General features: G+C 43.0%; 1 protein-coding gene across 4 annotated transcripts in view; it reads left to right on the top strand.

Moving 5' to 3' along the window:
- ANK3 (ankyrin 3) overlaps window positions 1-22,967 on the top strand; it is a 611,274-nt gene that overhangs the window by 280,690 nt on the left and 307,617 nt on the right. The window contains exon 1 of one of the 4 annotated variants that reach the window (XM_036265481.1): window positions 17,148-17,376. The exons of 2 other annotated variants lie outside the window; for them this stretch is intronic. In XM_036265481.1, coding sequence (XP_036121374.1) covers window positions 17,263-17,376 — 114 coding nt within the window. In that variant the 5' untranslated portion in view covers window positions 17,148-17,262. Of the gene's footprint in view, window positions 1-17,147; window positions 17,377-22,967 lie in introns of those variants that run through there. One more of the 4 variants, XM_036265484.1, reaches the window with a different exon arrangement.

The raw sequence follows: 22,967 nt of genomic DNA, 5'->3' as shown, positions 1-22,967 counted from the left end.
GAGTGAATGAAATGGTTAAAGTGCCTGGCACATAATAAATGCTCATTTGGTGGATCTATTATTGTTATTATGGTATTATTTTGTAAGCTATTGAAGAAGGTAAAATAAATCTCTTCCCTTATAACCTGATGATTGTGTACCCTTGTAACTTGGCCCATTGATATATTAATAAATTGATGGTTGGATGATTTGCATCCTCACAGTTCTGTAGAAGGGAATACATGAGAATTATCACTAGCCTTTTGTTGCCTCAGTTGCACAGGGTGGGGAAACCTTTTTCTGCCAAGGGCCATTTGAATATTTATAATGTCATTCGTGGGCCATTCAAAATTATCAACTTAAAAATGAGCCTGCTATATTTGGTCAGGCTAATTTGGTGAGGGGTGTGATGTTAGCTGGTATTGACTCTGACAGCCTTATATGGCCTGAGGCTGGACGGCCCCCACCCCTGTAAGAGAGGCCAAAGATAGAGGCACTACACATTTAAGAGAAAGCTCGATTTTTGGTGGGAGTTAGGATATGGACACAGCTGGGCATCAAGAAGTGAATGAAATTATGCAGGTTAGAGAAAGGGGCTGAGAGTTAAAACCCAAAACCAGGAGTTAACCAATTTGTTTACTCAAGTGTGGAGGGGGGGAGATAACGGAGCTCCACGTGGTATAACAGAAAACCTGGAGCATCTCAATGGATGTCTGTCTGAAAGTTCACCTAGCAAATGCAAGCAAAACCAAACATTCCCATTTACAGTGTGACTGTTACAGATTTACCAAACAAAAGGTCCTCTATGGTGAGTTAATTTTGTTGGACAACATTAAGTAGCTGTTTTCTTGTTATACTTCATCCAGATCATGAGGTATAGTAGCAAAAATAGTGAATGAGAAAAAGCAAAGGTAAAAAAACAAAACAAAAAACACCTGCTTATTGAATACCTGCTGTAAAGCAGGCACTGTCCTACTTACTTTACAGAAGTTAGCTAATTGTCATACTAAACCCACATAGTGCATAAAAACATGGGTTTATCAGACTCTACAATCAATTCTTTATTTGTAACCTATGTAATGAAAAAAAACGGAATTATCGTCTAGGGATCACTAAACTATAACTCTCGGGCCAAACCTGGCCCCTGACTGTTTTTGTGAATAAAGTTTTATCGAACACAGCCATGTTCATTTATTTACAAATTGTCTGAGGCTGCTTTCGTGCTACAAAAGCAGGGTACAGTAGTGGTGGCCGGAGCTGGATGGCTTCGGATATCAACTGCCAGGCCCTTTTGGGAAAAGTTTGATGTCTCCTGACCTTACGCCCAGACACTGGGCAAGGTCCTTGATGACACAGTTATTGATGCCAGCCTTGCCTGTTTTACAGGGTTGTTGCAATAAAGTAATCTCTTGTATATGAAAATTGTGTGGGGGGAAAAAAGTGGTCTACCAGGTAGTATCAGTTCGTTTTTCTCCCAGCATGCTATTGAGAATTTTCAAATAGACAAAATGTTAGAAGAATTGTACAATAAATACCCATATACCCACCACCTAGAGTTTATAATTAACGTTTTGCTGTGTGTGTGGATTTGCTTTTTAATTTTTTTTAAATCCTTACCTGAGGATATTTTTTTTCATTTATAATTAGATAGAGTGGGAGGGAGGGAGGGAGGGAGGAGGGAGGAAGAGAGAGAGAGAAAGAGAACATCTATGTGAGAGGGACACATCGACTGGTTGCCTCCAGCACAATCCCGACCAGGGCCAGGGCAGAACCGCAAGCAAAGTACGTGCCCTTGACCGAAATCGAACCCGTGACTCATTGGTCCGCGGGCGGACTTCCTAACCGCTAAGCAAAACTGTCCAGGGCTGTATTTGCTTTTTAAATCCCTGTGTAAACAGCTGGGAGTGGAGTTGTTGGATCATAAAGGAGTGTTATAAGAAACTGCCAAACTTTTTTTCCAAAGTAGTTGTACAATTTTACAACATCATTAACAACAGTTCTGTTTGTCTCACATTCCTGCCAACATTAGGTGGTGTCGGTCTTTTCAGTCAGGCTTTCTGGTAGATGACAGTGGTGTCTCATGGTGGGTTTCATGTGTGTTTCCCTGGGGGCTAGCAATGATGAGCAGCTTTTATGTGTTGGCCATTTGTAAGTGTCTGTTCCAGCTGTCTTACTTTTAGTGTACAGTGTAAAGTGTAAATAGTCTTTATTATCCATATGGGTATGCAGTTCTGAACAATTGGTTTACAAGGTTTTTGTTTCCTGTTGAATTGCTTTGTGTCTTTATCGTAAAGAAATCAAAGATGTAAGTGTAGGTATATTTCTGTTCCATTGATCTATATGTCAATCTTGACACAAGTACCATACTCTTGCTTATTATGGTTTTATAGTAAATCTTAAATTCAAGTAGTATAAGTCTTCCAACTTTGTTTTTATTTTTTCAGATTTCTCTGGATAGTCGAGGTTCTTTACATTCTCATACAGATTTCAGAATAAACAACTTTTTTTTTTTTTTTAAAGCTGGTGGAGTTATAATTGGGATTTTATTGACTCTATCAAACTGACTAAAATTGACATTTTAACAATGTTGGGATTTCCAGTCCATGAATGTAGTGAGCTCTGAGTTTATTTAGATCATTGTTAATTTCTCTCGGCAATGATTTGTAGTTTGCAATGCAGGGGCCTTGCATGTCTTTCATTAAGTTTATTCCTAAGTATCTTGTGGGTTTTTGTGCTTTTAAAATGGATATTGTTTTATTTTATTTTTCATTTGTTTGCAGACAGCATATAAAATGATAGATAAATAGATAGATAGATAAATATAGATGTTGTATCCTGAAACCAAGCTAAATTCACTTAGTTCTAGGAATTTTGTAAGTTCCTTAGGATTTTCTATGTAAACAATCATGTTATCAGTAAAAAGAGTTAATTTTACCTTCCTTCCAACATTTGACTTTTTCTTTTCTTTGTCTTAATACACTGGCTAAGATCTCCTATGTAATGTTGAAGAGAAGTGGTAAGAATGGACAACTTACCTTATTCTTACTCCTAGTAGGAAAGTACTCACTATTTTACTATTATGTATAATAATAATAGCTTGTATAGGTCTTTCACAGACATTTTTAAATCAGATGGAGGAAATTTTCTTCTGTTCCTAATTTGGTGAGGTTTTTTTCTCTTTAATAATCATAAGTGGATTGAACTTTATCAAATTTGATGAGGTTTATTTTTTATTGTGACAAGTGGTTGAATTTTGTCAATTGAATTGTCTGCATCTGTTGAAGCAATCATATGCAATTTTTTGTTTCGATACATTGTCTTCATTGATTTTTTGTTTTGTTTTGAATGTTAAAGCAAGTTTGCCTTCTTGGAATAATCCCCGTTCTGTTGCTAATTTTGATTGTGTTAATGTTTTCCAAAGCACTTTTGCATCCATCTCAATGAGAGAAAGCATTCTGTATTTTTTTTGCTGTTGTTATTAATTTCTATGTTAGGTTTTGTTATTAAGGTTATGCTGTCCTCATGAAATGAGTTGAAGTGTTCCCACTTCCTCTGTTTTCTAAGCGAGTCAGTGTAATATTGATATTTTTTTCCTAAATGTCTGATAGAGCTTACCAGTGAAACCAAGTGACGTAAAGTATCCCCTGTGGGATGGTCTTGTGATTTCAATTTAAAACAGAACATAGGCTTTTAAGATTTTACTTTTCATCTTGTGTCAGTTTTAACAAGTTGCATTTTTTCCCCCAAGAATTTGTCTATTTTGTCTAAATTTTTAATGTATCGGCATAAAGTCATTTATAATATTTATTTATCTTTTAAATATCTGTAGGCTTTGTAGTGATATTCTTTTATTCCTAGGCTCTATAGTTTATATTATCTCTTTTGTATGTATCAATTGTTATTTGTACTGTATAGCAAACCACCACAAATTCAGTAACTTGAAATAGTAACCATCTATTTAGCTGTGGGTAGGCCCTTTGGGCTGAGAGCAGCTAGGCAGTCCCGGCAGGTTCACACAGGGGTCTCCAGTCAGCTGCCAGTCTGCTAGGCCACCCCGCTTCTGAGGCTACGAGTGGCTATTGGCTGGAGCCATGGGGATAATGGGTCACATGTCTCTGTTCATCCATCGAGTTAATCCAGGCTTGTTCACGTGGTGGCTCAGCAGTGTTCCTAGGGAGTGTAAAGTCTGCAAATCCTCTTGAGGTCTAGACTGAGGACTAGTACAGAATTATAATTTCCCCCATTCTTTGGACCAAAGTATGTCATAAGAACAACCCACATTTACAGCCTGGAACAGTGGACTCCACCACCAATCCCAAATGAGCGTGGATGTGGGGCGGGGGAGAATTAGCAGCACTTTGAAATCTACCACATGTTAAAGCATGATGTTGTAGACCAATTGTTATGATTTGGTGATCTAGTGTCATTCTGGTCTTATCAATATTGTGATACGATTGTCTTCCTGCTTCTCTCTGGACTTTAAAGAACATTGAGCTTTTGGGGTCTCATCAAAAGCAACACCATTTCTCCCATTAATACTTAGAAAGATTTTTATTGTTCATGTGTTTTTGTTTTGTATATATACAACCCCAAGCTGGCAAAGATTCAAGCTGTTCTTTTGGTCTATAATACTTTAAGAATTCAAAGTGTGGCACTACAAGTATCTTTAATATATTGACATTGGGCTTAAAATAAAGCTTGGTTCTTAAATAAGCCTCAGCTGTGGATAAATTATAGGTAAAATGAAAAGTAAGCAATTTACCTTAGCATAGGTCATTTAATATATTTGATAATATAAAAATAAATATATTTCTCTAGGTTTCTCATCCTGTGTGTCAACAGAGCAACAGAAAACAGAAGTAGAGTTGGGACAGTGATGCTAGAAGTGCCATTTAATTTCACCAATCCTTGACGTGTGTTTATGTTCACCAACTTGGTCTCGCCTTTCTGGAAATCCACTTCTAGAAACATATCCTAAGTTATGGTTGTATGAACTCTTCTAGTGATAAGAGTAGTTATTCATAGTATTGTTTCTCTCATGGAAATATTGGAGGTCATCTACATGTCTAGTAGAGAGAGACTGGTTTTAAAATATATGGTATATTCATTACAGAGACTATTATAAAACCATTTAAAGGTTATAAAAGAGTATTTAGCAACCTGCGTGGATGTTCATTATATGTAATTAATATATATTTAAAAGAAGATTGTGAAGCTACCAATATGATCATATTTTTGTTAAAATAGTTACACACAAATATATGTATGCATAGAGAAAGGCTTGGAGGAATATACAACAAAAATGTTAATGGTGGTTATTTATGAATGGTGGCATTATGCCTTTTTTCCAGTTGACATATAACACTGTATTAGTTTTAGGTGTACAACATAATGCTTTGATATGTGTATATATTGCAAATGATTACCACAATAACTTTGGTTAACATCTATCACCTCTCATAGTTACAATTTTATTTTCTTGCAATGAGAACTTTTAAGATCTACTCTCTCAGCAACTTACAATGAACTGATCAAGTATTGCTAACTATAGTCACCACACAGTCCATAATGTACCCATAGCTTATTTATCTTACAATTAGAAGTTTGTACCTTTGAATCATCTTTACCCATTCACCCACCCCTGACCCCACATCCCCACACCCCTGGCAACCACCAATCTGGTTTCTGATTCTATGAATTTGGGGATATAAGTTACATCTTACAGTATTTGCCTTTCTTTAACTTAATTCACTTAGCATAATGCCCTCAAAGTTCATCCATGTTGCCACAAATGGCAGAAATTCCTTTTTTTTTTTTTTTTGATGACAGAATAACATTTCATTGCAAATATATAGCACATTTTCTTTATCCCTCCATCTGCTGATGGACACACAGGTTGTCTCTATGTGTTGACTATTGTTAATGCTGCAGTCAACATGGGGTTGTAGATACTTTTTTGAGACACAGATTTTGTTTCCTTCAGATGTATGCCCAGAAGTGGAATTGCTGGGCCATATGATAGTTAGTTCTGTATTAATTTTTAAGGAACCTCCATACTATTTTCCATGGTGGTTACACCAATTTTCACTCCCACCACTGTGCATGATGGTTCCCTTTTCACCAAATCCTTGCCAACACTTGTTATTCTTATTTCTTTTATAATAGCCATTCTAACAGGCGGGAGGTAATAGCAGTACAGTTTTTATTTTCCTGTTTTTAATCCATGACAGAGAAAATATAAATAAAAATTACTTTTTAAAAAGCCCTGCATAATCCCAATTTTCAGAATTCTTCGTATTTCTATTGTTACTCTCTAAATAGTGTTATAAATTCTGTAAAATTAAAACTCAATCTGTTTCTGAGAAGACTGGTTTTACTGTAACCCTAAAAGAAGACAGCCCCCTGAAATGCAGTGGTTACTTTAGGAATCTTGTTCTTGTTGTTAACATTCACAAGTACTCATAAGGACCCGAGCAATTCTTTTCTAATAAGCATCAGGTTTTTATTTTTAAAAGTCGCCATTATAGTAAAAAAGAGAGTTTACAGAATAAGTTTATGAAACTTGTAAAACTGTTGGTTAGAAGCAGAATTAGCATTCTTCTTTTAATAACTCGGGTACTCATAGGTTGTGGAATCTCTTTAAACAATAAGATGGCTGGAAAAGTATTATTAAAAATAGATAGATATTGCATCTGTGACAGACTGGTAGCCAGGATCCCGTGCTGATATCGCCAGTGTACTGATGAGTTCACTGACTGGGTAACATACGTTACACTCCAGTAAAGCGGTGTTTCTGTTTAGTTAATCCCACAGTTATCACTCTCATCACTGATGAATATAGTCTTTGGCCACATTTTACCAGATTTCAGTACCATGACTACAAAACGTAACTCTCTGTATTTGAAGTGTTTATGTCTATTTTATTCTCTTTAAATAGACTGTTTAAGCCAGTTTCCATCTAAGAAGTGGTAAATGCCGTTTGCAGTCTGTAATGCATCAGCATGTCTATAAGGGGGCATCTGAACTTTCTGGGCCCCAAATTAAATTTTATTTCAATGAAATATTCACTGAAGAGAATTTTTTTTTTTTATCCTCACCCGAGGACATTTTTTGTTCAGATAGAGTGGGAGGGAGAGAGAGAGAGAAACATCAATGTGAAAGGGACACATCAAGTGGCTGCCTCCTCATGACCCAACCAGGGCCGGGGACAAACCACAACAAAGGTACATGCCCTTAGCGGGAACCGAACCCGGGTCTCTCTGGACCGCAGGCCGACACTCTATCCGCTGAGCCAAACTGGCCAGGGCTGAAGCGAATTTTTAAAGTGGGGCAGAAGATCACAATTGTCACAGTTTCGATCGAGGTGTTCGGTTTCCTGCAGGCAGGCCCAGAGCACGGCTGGGTGTGCAGAGCTCAGCCCAGCTTGTTGCTGGGGTGGGAGGAAGCTCAGGTGGCTCCGTGCACCTCGGTAACCATAGCAGCCCCGTGCCGGCGGCACCAGTGTACCGGCAGCTTTTTCCGTGTCAACACCTGCTCATTAGGAACCGGCCCAAGACTCCCAAAGAGCTCTCAGATGGCCCAAATTCTGTCTCCCTGCCAATCCGCAGTAGAATTTAATAACAACCTTGAGGTGAAACTTGGGCCTTTCCTCGTTGCTAATCCTCAAAACCATCTGGCCTGCCTTTTTCTCTGAATAGCAGTTTAGTAGATGTGTGTGGAGGGGGTGGCCGGGGGTGAAAGAATGGGAGCAAACTGATCTTACATTTCCTAAAGATCAATCCCCCTCCTTCAGAGCAGATAGAGTTTCTGTCAGAGACCTAAGCTTGTTCTTTCCATAGCATCCACATCTTTAATTACCAGATAATTCTTTGAAATCTGCACCATTCATTAACTATTGACACACCTCCAACTTTAGTTCCTTTAATAAAATAACACCCCAAAGAAGCATATAAGTCTGTAATCATGATTCATATATTTTGTTTAAAAGGTTATGCATTTTCTCTTGAATTTCCATTAGGTTTAGCACAGTATTAGAAATAGGGGAGATACTCCATTAATCTTTATTTATTCCTGTGCCTTGCTCTACAAAGGAATGGAAGTAATCTAGTAGGACATATGTATAGTAGAATAGTCAGTTCATGTAAAGCAAGGACTTCTTCTGTCCTGCCCCATCCCAGGGGAGGAAATAGAGCAGAGTGAACCAGACGTTTTGTGCATTGCACAGAGCACCACGTGTCCAGTCCAGCTGGAGGCTCACTCCAGGACAGAGCCCATAGAATGGGAGGGCGTGCAGAATCAGCTGCACTACTTAAAATTGTTCTTCCTCACTATCACTTACCGGGCACTTGTTGAGGTCAGGGGTCTTAAATAAATGTGATGGACTCTGCTACTTCAATAAAGGAAGTGCCCAACAAATATTTGTTATTGAGTGACTTAATAAAGACATTTGACATGTCTTACATAGTATGGAAAATGTGTATAATAACATGTTTTTCCATCACTCAAATGACAGGTTCAAATACAAAAGATAGCTTTCCATGGGTAATATGTAAATACACATTTATACATGTGTGTACTTACATGTATGCATGCATATACATATGTACATGCATATATACATAAATATTCCAAGCATCTGTAGGATTTTGACCCTAGTATCCATCCATTCATTCATTTTCTTTCTCGGAGACCCTCAGAACTGTATGTCATTAACCATGTGATACCTTAGAAGAGGGGTCAGCACACTATGACCCTTGGGTCAAATCCAACCTTGTTTTTGTATAGCTTGCAAGCTAAGAATGATATTTAATTTCAAATGGTTGAAAACAAATCAAAAGAAGAAGAATATTTGATGACGTGACAACTACATGGAGTTCCAACTTCAGTGTCCACAGAGGTTGGTTGGATCCTGGCCGAGTTCATTCCTTTTGCTCTCTGGCTGCTTTGTGCCACGGGGACCATCCACCAGCAGAGCCCAAAATATTTGCCATCCAGCCCTTTACAAAACTGTTTGCTGACGCCTGCCTTAGAAGATACAAAAATGAGTAAGATGAAATCTGCCTGAATCAAGCCATACCTCACAGTTCGAAAAGATATTCCTCCCCACTCCCCACCCCCACCACTGGCCCTGCCCCTTTTAAAACGAGAAATTGGAAAAGAATAAGAAACTTGTTCCCAACTTTTATCTTTTTTAAATGGCCTCATAACTTTTCCCCAAAAAAACATATACCCTTATATCCCAAACAAGATATTTTTGATATTCAAACTTGACTACCTCTTCTGATTTTACCCTGACATGATATCATAGAAAGCTAAGGAAAGAGGAATTTAATTAGTCTGGTTTACAGTTGGTGTTCGGAAGCAACATGGAAGGGAAAAAACTACCAAGACTTTAGTAGGTAGGTAGGAAGAAGAGGAATTCTAAATGCACTTGGGGACCCTGAGTGCCAGTCTGTGTGGCATTGGACCCCAGCTTGATAATGCTCTTTGCTCTTTTACTGTTATTTTCTTTTGTGGTGATCACATTGTTTCATAAATATCTGCTATTGCCCTGGCCGGTTTGGCTCAGCGGTTAGAGTGTCGGCCTGTGGTCCTGAGAGACCCAGGTTCGGTTCCCGCTAAGGGCACGTACCTCGGTTGCAGTTTGTCCCCGGCCCTGGTCGGTTGTGTGGGTGGCAGCCACTCAATGTGTCCCTTTCACATCGATGTTTCTCTCTCTCTCTCTGTTCCTCTCTCTCCCCCCCAATCTACCTGAACAAAAAATGGAAAAATGTCCTCAGGTGAGGATAAAAAAAATATATATATATCTGCTATTGACTCCTGCTGGTAAGAAGCATGTCATGACATTTCGATTTCACAGAAGGAAGGGGCTATAAACTCCGCAAGCAGCCCTTTCTGTGGCAGTAAGTTAGCGCCAATTCCAAGAAAATAGTGATACTTTTTTTTTGTCAGACATAAGTCTCTGCATGGTTAATGTGGTCCACAATGTGAGAATCATTACTTGCATTTAAGTTTGAAGATTTGACTGATTTACTTGATAGCATTCGGCATAGTGTTTAGTAGTTTTTCTACCCTGGGCCCCTATCCTACAATGGCCTCATGAGTCTGCCTGATTGGGTACTTCACTTTCCGCAACTAAACACCTCGCTTCTGTGTGCTCCGCGCCACCCCTCGCGCACAGGGTCGGCCAAGGCTGGCAGCGAAGGCCAGCAGCTTCCTCGGTGCACATCCTCTTTCATGCCTTCCTTTGACTTTTAGTTGCTTCTTAAAAGAAGTGTTTTGAATGTGAACTTACTTTCCTTCTAGCTTGATCAGCTCACACCAGCAGAGGAATACATAAATCAATCATTGCACTCTTACTGTAATTCTATGTCAGCGTCGCAGAGTGTGTATACTCGGAGAGAAACTTCGGAATTCCTTTCCTTTTACAGATGCGGAACCGGGGAACCAGGAAAGAGAAGGGACTTCTCTAAGGTCTTATAGTTGCTTGTAACAAAGATTGGGGGAAGACTGGGTCCCCTTACTTGCTTTATCATGCTTTGGGGGCATGTTAAGTATGATTATTATGGGAAAAAATAAATAGCCCTGGCCAGGTAGCTCAGTTGGTTAGAGTGCCGTCCCTGTACCCCAAGGCTGTGGGTTCGTCCCTGGTCATGGCACAGACAAGCATCAACCAATGAATGTATAAATAAGTGGAGCAACTAATCAATGTTCCTCTCTCCCTTTTTCTCTCTTTCTAAAATCAATCAATAAATAACACACATTTAGTGAAATATCAAGCAGATATTATTATATAGAATATGTTATGTTTGGTATGAAATGAGACTCACCTCCACAAGATACATAGAAATATGTATTCCACTTTTACTCGGTGGACATACTCCATCAACCTTTTGGGAGAGTTATTAAACTATGAGTTAATAAATGTAATAGGAGTTATAATTAACCAGATAGTTTAGGAAATAAGTGATACAAAAGCATATCTGTTATTTATCTTGAGTAATGAATGTTTGAACTGAGTACATTGCTTGAGGACCATTGTCACTCACTGTCAGCCACTGCAGTCTGTGTCTTGGTTTAGAGGGCTATTTGGGGACAATTACTACCCTAATAGAATGGAGGACTCACTCAACTGGCTCGTCACTATGTTGATTCACTTCTCTTAGAAAAATCTATAAACGGAAAGAAGCAGCACCCATGAGCTTCTGTTCTTCTCGTCACTTTTTGTTCAGTCATTCTACTTTATGTTCTTCATAACACTTGCTGTTATCTGAAGTTATCTTCTTTACTTACCTGTTCTGTTGTTGACTCCCCCTGGTTTCTACTCAAAGATTGGAAGCTGCAGAAAGTGGGGTCCCGTCTGTGCTGTTCACCATTGTATCACCGGCGCCTATCACAGGGCCCAGGCCACGCAGGGAGTTCGCATGATCTGTTCGGTGCATGAGCAGTTGGCCAGGAGGACTAGATTATGAGGGGTTGAACTATGAAATTGCAAATTCTATGGGTGAGGAAGAAAGACTTGGTACCTGACCTAGAAACATTGTGCTGAGTGCTGACCACTTCATTCTGTTTTATATGCTCCTGGCCCTGCCTCCCTAGCACCTATATGTGTGTTGTCATTGTGGTTTACTTGTCTCTCTGTCACCTTGGTTACTGGAAGGCAGGGACCAAGTCTCACATCCCAGGTGCTGAACGTGGTGACCAGCAGAGAGAGGGAGGCCCTGGGTGCATGAACGCTGCTGTTGTCACGGGTGCCTGAGAGCGTGCATCTTTCTGTGCTTCACCTCTTCCAACAGGAAGCATCAGGACCGGCCACCAAGTGGCTTCTAATGCGGGTGTGCACACTTACCGGCCTTCTGGAAGATGATGCCCAGAAAACTGGGCTTGCTTTTTGTTAATATAAGCTGCTTATATAGACTAGTATTGTCCAACAGAAATATACTGTGAGCCCCACATATTTCACATTTCTAATAGCTACATTTAAAAAGTTTTTTTTTAAGTGAAATTAGTTTTAATGTATTTTATTTAACTGAATGTATCCAAATTATTCTCATTTTATCATGAGTCGGTATGTAAAGTTATAACTGGGGTATTTTACATTGCATTTTCCCATACTAAGTCTTGAAATCCACTGTGTATTTTATTTCTCAACTGGGTTGCTGAATTATCATGGGAAATACCTGATCGGTCTTTTATTTCAAAAAATATAATTTTGAAAAAATAGAGTCACAAACCCAAATTGCTCCCAACACACTTCGATGGGTTTCAACATCTCAGCTGAGTCTGTTTTTAAATTTGAAATGTAATGAAATTAAAAACTAAGTTCTGCAGCCACACCAGCTCAGTAGGGGGCGGGTGGCCACTATATTGACTTGCAGAGATTATAAATTCTTCTTAAACCTCTCCTATACACATGCCTTTATTTCCAAACACCCACAACCTGCTGTCACCTCCAATCACAGCATTGTGGGTTCACGGGAGAGTGTCTTCGAATCATCTAGTCCACTCCTTCCTCCTAGAGGAACGGGCCCAGCGAGGAGGCGGCTCGTTCAGTGCATTTCCTTTGCCCACCACTTTCGGGGCAGGTTGGCGCCCAGAGCTCTGCTAGGCATGACCAGTCTACTTCTGGGGGTCAGACTGCAGGGATGTGCCTTGGGGAGTCTTCCACGTGCGGGAAAGGATCCCTTTCCTTTCTGCCGGCCATCGTGGGTGTGGTAGAGAGACCTCCTGGAAGCGGTCCTGTGTGCCTGCCCCAGGTGCTCGGGTGAGGTCCCCGAAGCAGCTGGCAGCGTGTGGCCAGCTGGCTCTCCAGTGCTGAGGTCAGGCCGGTTAGTTGGACAGACAGCCTGCTCCAAGAATGGAGGGCAGACCAAGTGCTCAGGCAGATGGAACCGAGGCTGAGTGCGTATGTGTCCACAGGCGCCGCCCCTACGAGGAATGTAGACAGGACCACCAGCCCCGGCGTGTTCCAGTCAGCCCTGCTTTGCGTGGGGTTTTTTGTTTGTTTGTTTGTTTGTTTTTTAGGACTTTATTTATCTATGAATTGAGAATGTCCTGGGGTGCTTTTTGGTCCTTTGTAACCATGGACAGGTTTCTGCTTGTTTTCTTTCTCATTTCTCCACGTGTTCAGGACCTGCTCAAGTTCTCTTGACATCATCGACAATGGATCCATTTTTCTTTGTGAAGGGAAAATATTTTGACTGTCTCCTGTGGCAAGGCTGCTCTGCTTCTGGGAAAACCGAAGTGGGTACCGCACAAAATAGTCACATCCCATCAAAACACGCACTTTCCTCACTACCCGGAGCCGGGGGCGGGGTGGCGAGGTGCAGCCTCCCTGGCAGGCTGAACCGTTTCCCCTGCTCTGATCGGTCCTGCTTCTGAACCCCCATCTCCCCATCTCCCAGTTCACCGCATCCCCGCGTCGTATCACTTCCACGTGCACAGCTCTTGTAACTTCAGAGTGACCAAGTGACAGTTATCATCTCCACAGACGGCACATGTTACTGTTTGCTCGTGCGTCAACTCCGCTCAGCAGTGTGGAGACACAATACAAAGTGCCAGCCGAGGGTAGTGAAGTTATTCATGGGCTGAAGTCAAAGTTTGCCTTGAGGTCCTGGCAAGGTGTAGGCGAACACTGAGGGGAAAACGTGTCCCTGGCTGTGGTCTCTAAAGTTTGCAAAACATCCCAGTGAATGGATTTGGTTTATTTTCAGTGGAATATTTAGTCACAGTATTTTTATTCCTGGGTTAGAACATTTGGGGGGTATATGCATGACTCTAGGTGCCAAACTGGAAAGTAGTTTTTGCTTTTTTTGTACTAGTTTTATGCTGTAATAACACACAGATAGGAAATGTTCTAAATGAAACTTGTTGCTTCTGGTAAGAAATCGAGAATTACGTTGGACAGAATCATGAGGAATCATTTAACAGGAGGAGTCCCTGTTTGACAGCGTCTAGTGACAGAGGTACAAACGAGGAGACCAGGACTCCTTGCTGCAGTGGCTGGATTTCAAACCGCGCTCACCGAGTGACCCCTGCAGGAAGGACCAGGGGCCAGAAAGCGGGGTCTCTCGGACACCACTGTTTCGGTTCAGCCAGGCGGCACTGCTGTCACACTGACTGTACCTGCCTTTTCTACAGGACTTACCCCAATGAAACATTTCTGCAGCGAGTCAAAGTTGGAAAGATCACTCTGGTAAATTGCTTTGGAAGGATGGCTTCCAAATTCGTGTACCTGGAACTTTGTTTTAAAAATGAGAACAGGTTTTTGTTGTTGGTTTTCTTCAGGATTGTTTTTCCTTCACGTTCAGTAGCTGCGACACTCCAGGCACAGGCCATCACCATCCTGTGCAAGTCTGTCCCCTACACCCTCACGCGGATGCCAGGCGGCGGGACTAGGAAGCTGCCCTGTGACTGTTGGACCAACTGGACCTTGCTCGCTGCGATGTCGTTTCTGTAGCCCCTCCCCCGCTGTCAGAGACCTGCCGCCTGCTCAGAGACAGCTGTGCAATCAGTCGTACCTCGAAGACTCATCCTGTGATTTCCCAGGAGAGAATGGATTCTGGAAACTTAAGTGGGAACGTGTTATATATCTTCAGCCAGACAATAAAGTGTTTCAAGGTTCTTCAGATGGTTCAGTTTCACCTATTAGAAGGACCTGCTTTCTAGAATTATTGGCAGAACTGTCGATTCTGTTTGGGAGGGGAAAATAGTATTTGCAGCTCTCTTGCCTAAATGTCTTTGTGTTGAGAATAAGTACGCAAGGAGCTTGGGAGTTAGTTGTCAGGGGCACACGTAGTAAGAACAAAGGGACTCACCCTCAGTGACATAACAGCCACCACCCTGGGTGCACAGGCCACCTTCCTCGGCGGTGCCGCTCTTAAATTCTTCTGGCTCACACATTTTCTGTAAGAGAGCTTGTTTAGGTTTTCTGTTGAGAGGGTTAACCACTTACTGACATACTGCAAAATCCAACATTAAAAAAAAAGTATACCATGGCAGCTTAAAAGTCACGATGGAGTCTCAACTTCTGAACATTTGGGGGAGGCAAAGAATTATTCTGGACAGACGTGTGTTGAAAACTACCTGTGGCCTGGTTTCCTGATTTTCAACCGTGCTTTGGCAGGCGAAGGTCAGCGGGAAAGTATAGCTTTGCTAGCCTCAGACGGACAAGTTACCTGGCCCAAACATACTTATAAATATGTTTTAAAGTATCATTAGTGTCCATGAAGGAAGAAGGAAAAAATGGTCCTGAGCCAGGGGGAAACCAGCCAGTTGTTTAGCTGGCTGCCCTCTTCAAGTTGCTGAAAATAAGGAAGGAAATTGTACAAATGTTCCTCAAAAGGATAGGACGATTTTAGACGGCAGGAAAGCACACCCAAGCTTACATTGTCTATTCTTCATCCTATTACTCTCATGATACAAAATCCTGGTAGAAAAACCACTTATTTTTACCGTGAAGACCCCGATATGGTTTACTGCCTTTGGGTCCGGGTTGCGTTTAACTCCGCGCCTTCGTTTTCCCCTTTCCTGTCCAGCGGTGGCTTCTAGGCCGTGGAGAACCTTGCTGGAATGCTTTCTTCCTGCGAAGAGTGGCAGGAAGTGGGGGAGCAGCGCAGGAGCAGCCGCGCACACAGTAGGACCTCAGGAGCCGTCAGACCAGCATGGGTCTCACGCGGTTCGCGGCGAGGCCCGAGAAGCGTGTGCAGTCCACTTGTAGCAGAACCGGAATGGCCACGGTCCCCGGGCCCTTCCTTCCCATCCCCTCCCACTGCCTGGCAGACTGCAAAGCACCTTATGAGGGGAAACACCTTCCGAAACAGGAACTCACACTTGGGGCTCTTTGTGAAGCAGGTGAACAGCAGCTGCAGAGAACCCCCCACGTCCTCACAGGACACCTTTGGACTTTTTGCTGAGGCCTTCGAACACTGTCTCAGCCAGTCCTGCGAAGTCAAAGGCACGGATCCCCCAAGTTTTGGACTCTGGGCATTGGACGCACACATGCAAAGTCTTTTCAACAGAGCATCCTCTGGTTTTATTCTGCTCATTTTCTCGGTGCGTGTAGGGCTTCTCACCAGGGCCCAGATGTGATAGGTCCAGTCTGATAGTTCAGCTGCTGCTTGCTAACGCCATGTGGAATACCGTGTGTGTGGATGTGTGTGTGTGTGTGTGTGTGTGTGTGTGTAAATAATCCCTTACTTATTAAATCTCTTCCAGTGCGTGCACCCGAGCAGAGGACACCCAGCAGGCCTCGTGCATTGCTGCTGCTTCACTTCACATCATGAATATTCAGAGGCTGCAGGCACTGAGGACTCAGGTGGCAAAAATAGGAAGGTGATTGAAGCAAACCCCAACATGAAAGCCAGTCTGCATTTCAGTGACTCAGAGACCCTCATTACGTCTCAGATCCCCCCTTCGCTGACCCTCAGACCACAAGAGGGGCGAGTCCTGGGGAGCTCCTATGAATCAGGCATCTGTTCCCTACACCAACATGCTCACGTCTTTCTGTATGATGTGTTGTAATCAGCATGTTGTTTTTAAAAGACAACAGGCCCTTCTGTAGTCCTCTCCCACAAAATGCATTTAGGCTGACCGTTCAGCATAAAGGATGCACTGTGGAGACCAGCAATGCATGCATTGTTTTTCCCATAATGCAGGCAAGAGCCCCACAGCAAAATTTGAGTATGTTTTGTGAAATTGTATTTGATATATTTTGTCACCCTCAGCAGTTAAGCTGAAGTAGGAACTGCTCCATTCTGGTATGGGTTAAATTATGCTCTGTGCAGATCTAGTGGTGATGCATAGATTGCAGTCCTGTCTTTTTTTTCGAAGGATTCTAAAATAGGTTTTCAGAATTAGTGCTGGGTTTGTGCTCCTGCATGTGTGGTGACTCTTGGTTTTTTCCCTCCGGAGAAGCATCCTGTGCAGCGTTCCCCCTTCTGAGGAATCACTTAGACACTTCCAGCTGGTGGCCGGGGATACAGCCATAATACAGCTTCCTCTGTCCCAGCTGTCTTCTCACTACGGCCAATGCATTACAATGGCTGCACTCTGGTGGAAGGGTCCAGGTAGGGGAAGGTGTAGGATGAAGTCTGCGAGCCGTCCTTGGGGGTTTTGAAAGCTTCCACGTCTCCAGCATCTCTGCATTTTGAATGTCTTCCTGCTTCTAGTCGGAGGTTTCTCTCCAGTGATTGGAATGCTGCTGGGAGCCTGATTAAGGTGCCCGAGGATATCACCTTTTACCAGGAAGCCCTTCGTGCTTGAGAGGATCTTTGTCAATGCATTATGGCTCATGCAGCCTCCCAATTAAAGAAAAACAGGGATTTGGAAATCAATGCTGAAGAAGAGACTGAGAAAAAAAGGAAACACCGCAAACGGTCCCGGGATCGGAAGAAAAAGGTAGCTGTGTGAGCCAGAGCACACATCTTGCCTGGCTTCTTTCTGCTTTTATCCCTCCCAGCCTCCCTGAGAGGCAGCAAGGGCTGTTTTTGCATGCTATGCGGAGTGTCAATTGGGGGTGTAAATTGGGGACAGATGAGACGGTCCTATGGCCGACCCGGCCACAGGATGGGCAAGGTGAGGGAAGATCGTGCCCTGCGTGGGGTGATTGCAGTGCCGATGCGGAAGGAAAGTATGCTTTACTCTGCACAGGCACCGGCATGTTTCCATGGCACAGACAGGTGTGCAAGGGACTTGAAAGTAGTTTCTCTCCAGCCCAGTCAAGGTTAAATGGACTGCAGTGACCTAGGCTGGAGGGAGAGGCCGGCGAGCCAGGCTTTGTACTTCTGCGAGGTCTGTGTCAGGGAAAAGGAGCTTTTGTGCTAGAACTGTGTCACATGTGTGTGCTGCTCAGGCAGATCCGTGACCTTAAGGATGGAGCAGAAAAAGTCATTTCCTGCTTTGTGCTTTTTCTTCCCTTTTGCCTCTTATGTCTATGTGGTGCCTTTTTGTTAGGTTGTGCAATGAAAATAAGCTGCTTGCAATAACTTTCTTTTGTTAAATACAGCTCGAAGCACAGAGGCTTGTTTTTCTCTGCTGGGCAAGAGTGATAAACTTGAAGGCAGGAATTCCCATGACCTGCCAGGGACTTGCACGCTTCAACACTGATTGCTTTCAGTCCAGGCGTGGGCATTAATCATCGCCTACCTACATTCTAATGCACGGCAAAAAATAGCAATATTCTAGGTCAGTGGTGTTTGATTACTTATGGAGTGTTTGGTGGCTGTGCCCTTAAATATGACTCCTAGGTACCGGCCAGGAGAGAGGCCCCAAAGCACTCTTCTCCCATGACATTTAATAAAAATTGATGAAAACTCTGTGATCTGCATGCAGAAGTCAGGTCATAAACCATTTTTATGTCTCTTTGTGAGACTTCCCAAGGGAAAGATCATCTTAATTTGCTCTGAGCAGTGATGCGTGTGCTTTCTAAATGACATGCAGATTTCACCCACCACATGGACCGCTCCTCCGGAGCGATCGTGAATATTTCTGGTGGCTTTGCCATTTCCTATAGGGTTGGGATCCACAGAGGACGCCTCTGCTTTTTGTTGGCGGACTCGATGAGGCTGAGTTTGGAGGGCTGCAGTCGCTTTGCTGCAAGATGTTAAATTTAGATAGTTCCCACTTCCATACTCTTGTCAATAAACTTGAATATATTTTCAGGGCAGTACAAACTTCGGTTAGGAAATTCTGTGCAGGCCTCTTTCAAAGCCTTGCACGGCAGAGCTGTCAGGAAATGGCCACATTCTGCTAGGTCCTGGTCTAACTGTATTGTGTTAGGTTTGTCTGTTGATTGCCCCCCTCCATGCGCCTCTGCCCACCCCCACCATGATCAGCTGGCTTCTAGGAAACATGGGGAAAGGTACATATATTGGTATAAAGACAAGGTGTCATCATCGCTGTCAGTGACTGTGTAAGAGTTGTCAGCTGCACCAGGGGTCTGTATAGCAGTGTCCTGGGGGAGCGATGGAGGCCTGCTGCCTCTGTGCCTGGGCCCCTGTTTGACTTGGAAGCAAAATAGGACAGGGGTGAGGCGAATGGAGTTTCTGGACCCACTGAGCTAGAGCAAATGCTCTGTGCACCAAAATGCTTTGTTATGAGTACAGCAGAGCCTGTCCGATGTAAATCTCTTAGCAACCGAAAGGGAACATGGAAAACTATCAATATCGCTATTGTCAATGTGCAAGCAGATTTCCGTGTGTTGTTCTCAGGACACTCGGAGTGGATCCAGAAAGGGGCTCACTGCATAGCACTTCCATTGCTGCTGTACCTGCTGATTCTTAGCACGGTATACAATGTCTGTGCTCTAGCAAAGCTGCCTGTGTTAGAGGAGATGCAATGTTCGTAGTCAGATGCACTGTGGGTATTTCATGCGCTGTTTTTTATGTACAAAGTTAAGACTGAATTACTTGGAAGATACTCCCTAGGTTTCTTCCAGTGTTATAGCATAGGTAACACTCATTCCCTACCAAGAGAATTGTTCCAACTTGGCGTTTCCTTTTCCTACCTTTTTCTAGGATTGTAATTAAGGTGTGTGGGCTACTTGGCTCCATGTTGTAGGCCCCATGTCAATTGCAAAAGCTGCTTTACGTATTTTGTGGGTTATTATGGGGATAGATGCTCTTGCTTATATGCAGAAATATCTTTTAGAATCTTTTAATTACAGCAATGTAATAGTGAGTACTCTCATAAAATCACAAAATAGAAAAACCGAGGAAAAACTTAGAGAGTACCTAATTTATAAAAGAAGAAATGTGGTTCGTGGTACCCCTGCAGTTTAGGTTTGGTGAGCCCAACATGAACCTTTCTTATTGTAGCTACGTGACACAGCATCATCCAGAATGGGCTATTACTAAGGATTCTGACCAAACCATACATATAGGTAAAATTAACATTGAATTCACATTTCAGCAGTGTTTTTTTTTTTAACCCAGTGAGTTTTATGAATACTGATAACCATAAATAAGTGGTTCCCAGTCCAAAAAAGTAGGAAACTTCTAGGAATTTATAATTAGCCAAATTTGTTCATTTTTCCCCTTTATTGATTTTTAGAGAGAGAGGAAGGGAGAGGGAGAGAGAGAAACATCGATGAGAGAGAACATCAATTGGCCACCTCCTGCGTGTCCCCCACCAAGGATCAGGCCCACAACCTGGGCATGTGCCCTGACCAGGAATCGAACCAGCGACCTCTTGGTGCATTGGTCAATGCTCAACCACTGAGCCACACCGGCTGGGTTTAGCTGAATTTTAATAATGATGTGTTTCTTCCTGGCGCAAGAATGTTAGTGCCAAGTAAAAGGAAATCTTCCTGCCCTCAATGGTGAGAGCACTGACCCACATACCAAAAGGTCTCAGGTTTGATTCCAGGTCAAGGGCACACACCTGGGTTATAGGTTCAATCCCACATGCGGGAGGCAACCAATCAATGTGTCTCTCTCACTATCTCTTTCTCCCTTCCCCCTCCCTTCCTCCCTTCCACTCTCTTAAAAATTATTGAAAAAAATATTCTCGGGTAAGGATTAACAAAACGAAAAAAAAAAAAAAAAACCCAGGAAATCTTCTTATTTGTTAAAAAGAAATGCATCTAGGTAAATGAACGCTTAATGTTTTTATCACCAAAGTTTGTGGCTTGAAGCCAAAAAAGAAAAGAAAGGTTTCCTTGGGTACCTAGCTTAAGAGTTTCCTACTGCTGCATTTACAGGTCTTTCTTGCCCACACCTTCCCATTCTCTCCCCTGTTCCTGATACATTTTCCCCTTTCACTCTCCTTTCCTGGTGGGCTGGCATCGAGTGGGAGACATGCCGAAGGTTGGCGGATGCCTTTGGGTGGGTTAATAGCGGATCCATGCCCTACTAAGCAGCTTGTGGAGAACTCTTTGTATCTCCAGCACCCGGCAGGTCCCCACCAACAGGTGTCGGCCGGTAGATGGCCAGGCTACCACGAACCGTGAGGGCAGCAGTCATGAACGCTCTTCAGTCCCTGCACTGCCCTTGTTGCCATTGGCTTCTGGTGCCATCTACCTACATGTTTCTCCCTCTTTACATAAACTAAAATGTTTCAAGAGTGAGGAGTTCTACAAGAATTGACCTTAATGTTATCAATACATGTTTCACTTTGCTTTTTTTTTTTTTTTTTGAGCATATATATATTTATTATGTCCTGTCAAAAAACATTGAGGTGCCCGGCCAATGTGGCTCGATGGTTGAGCATCAGTCCATGCACCAAGAGGTCACCGGTTTGATTCCCAGTCAGGGCACATGCCCAGGTTGTGGGCCAAATCCCCAGTGAGGGGCATGCAGGAGGCAGCCAATTGATGTTCTCTCTCATCGATGTTTCTAACTCTCTCTCCCTCTCCCTTTCTCTCTCTCTCTAAAATCAAAAAAAATAATAATAAAAAAATGTTTCGGTGACCTAAGGAAATTTATACTAAAAAAGGAAACATTTATGGTGTTCCCCTTTCTACATATATGACTGATATATATGAGATATAGTGAGATAAAATGACAATTCTATGATTGATGTCAAACGCATACAGCTATTCAGTGACAGAGCAGGAATGAATATTCATTGCTTCACTCTTTCGAGAAACATTTATTGAATGACTTGTGTGGATCGGGCCTTGCATTCATTGTGGGAGACGAAGCTGAACAAGGCATAGAGCTAACAGTACACTAGCTCGCGGCAGAGGGAGGAGGAAGATACGTGCACCATTAAACACCCTGTGTAACGGATGAGACAGCAGCTACGGGAGCCCACAGAGAGACCCCGATTCAACTCCCATGGATTCAGAGGAAGTTTTTAGCAAAGCCTTGGAAGAGGAGTGGACGAGATAGACTAGCAGAAGGACAGGCATCCCATTTCCGAAGTGATGGAAGTAGAGGGCGTCTTGGAGTGTGGGCAGTGCACGTTGATTTGGAACACCTGGGACCAAGGGGCATGCGAGGACGGCGGGAACCATGGCTGACGAGCAGTCAGGGCCAGGTCATTTTATAGGGTTGGGATGAGCCTGCTCAGTGCGGGAGGGACCGAGGGAGAAGTAGGGAGAGGAGATGGGCTCGCCTGGTGGTTTGGAACCACCACTCGAGCATCGGCGTTGTAGACAGCAGCCGGAGAGCAGTGGCGAGGTGGTGCGGGGGATACGGTCTGAGGAGTGCGGAGGGGCTGAACCAGGCGAAGGCTCTGGTGGTGGAGAGCGGGTGTCGCATCTGAGAGAGATTTGGGAGAAGACGCAATAGAACTTGGCAATGGGCTGTGTGTAGGATGTGAGAGGGAGAGATCAGGTTCTCGGGTGGCTGCCAAATTCCTCGCTTGAAGCGGAAGATGAGGAATAAAATTTCCTGGATTCATGTCTTTTCTCCCAGGTCATTGATTGACCCCTTAAAATGCACCAGCTCGGGTTTCAATTTGCTTCGTAGGTGGCAGCCCACTGACTCTTCACAATAACCCTGCAAGGAAAGTACTTTTATTATTACCCTTTTACAGATGGGAGAACTGAGGCATAAATAAGCATTGAAGCTGTTTCCTCAAGGTTCCCACAGCAACCGGTGGTGGAGCTGAGATTTCAATGTGAATAGCTGCTCTCTGGCTGTGTGGTGTATGTAGTGCATATTTTCACAGCTAGCATCCAAGTGGGCTTGATTCACACACACTTTAAATGATAAGGTATTCCCTAGACACACGGAGCCGTAACTCACAGGCTCTATCTCCAGGTAACCCAATTTGGTAGTGTGTCTGTTTTTCTTACCCTCTTCAATACATTTCAATGTTTTACCTTAAGAATTTATTTATTTTTTTTATTTTGAAAAATGAAATTTAAAAGTTACCAACACCGGAACTTCAAACCCTCAGAGATGTGTTGCTATAACAACCACATAGCAGTGTTGGGTACTTGTCCACCGGCAGTGTGTCGAGCAATTCCCATGGCCTGTCCTTTTTCTTCTTTCTTTTTCCTCACAACTTCTCTGTGAGGCATGTTGTTTTCACCTCCATTT

The sequence above is a fragment of the Molossus molossus genome, unplaced genomic scaffold, assembly GCF_014108415.1.
Source record: "Molossus molossus isolate mMolMol1 unplaced genomic scaffold, mMolMol1.p scaffold_m16_p_17, whole genome shotgun sequence".
Taxonomy (NCBI): Eukaryota; Metazoa; Chordata; class Mammalia; order Chiroptera; family Molossidae; genus Molossus; species Molossus molossus.
This window is presented reverse-complemented; position numbering and strand designations above follow the sequence as displayed.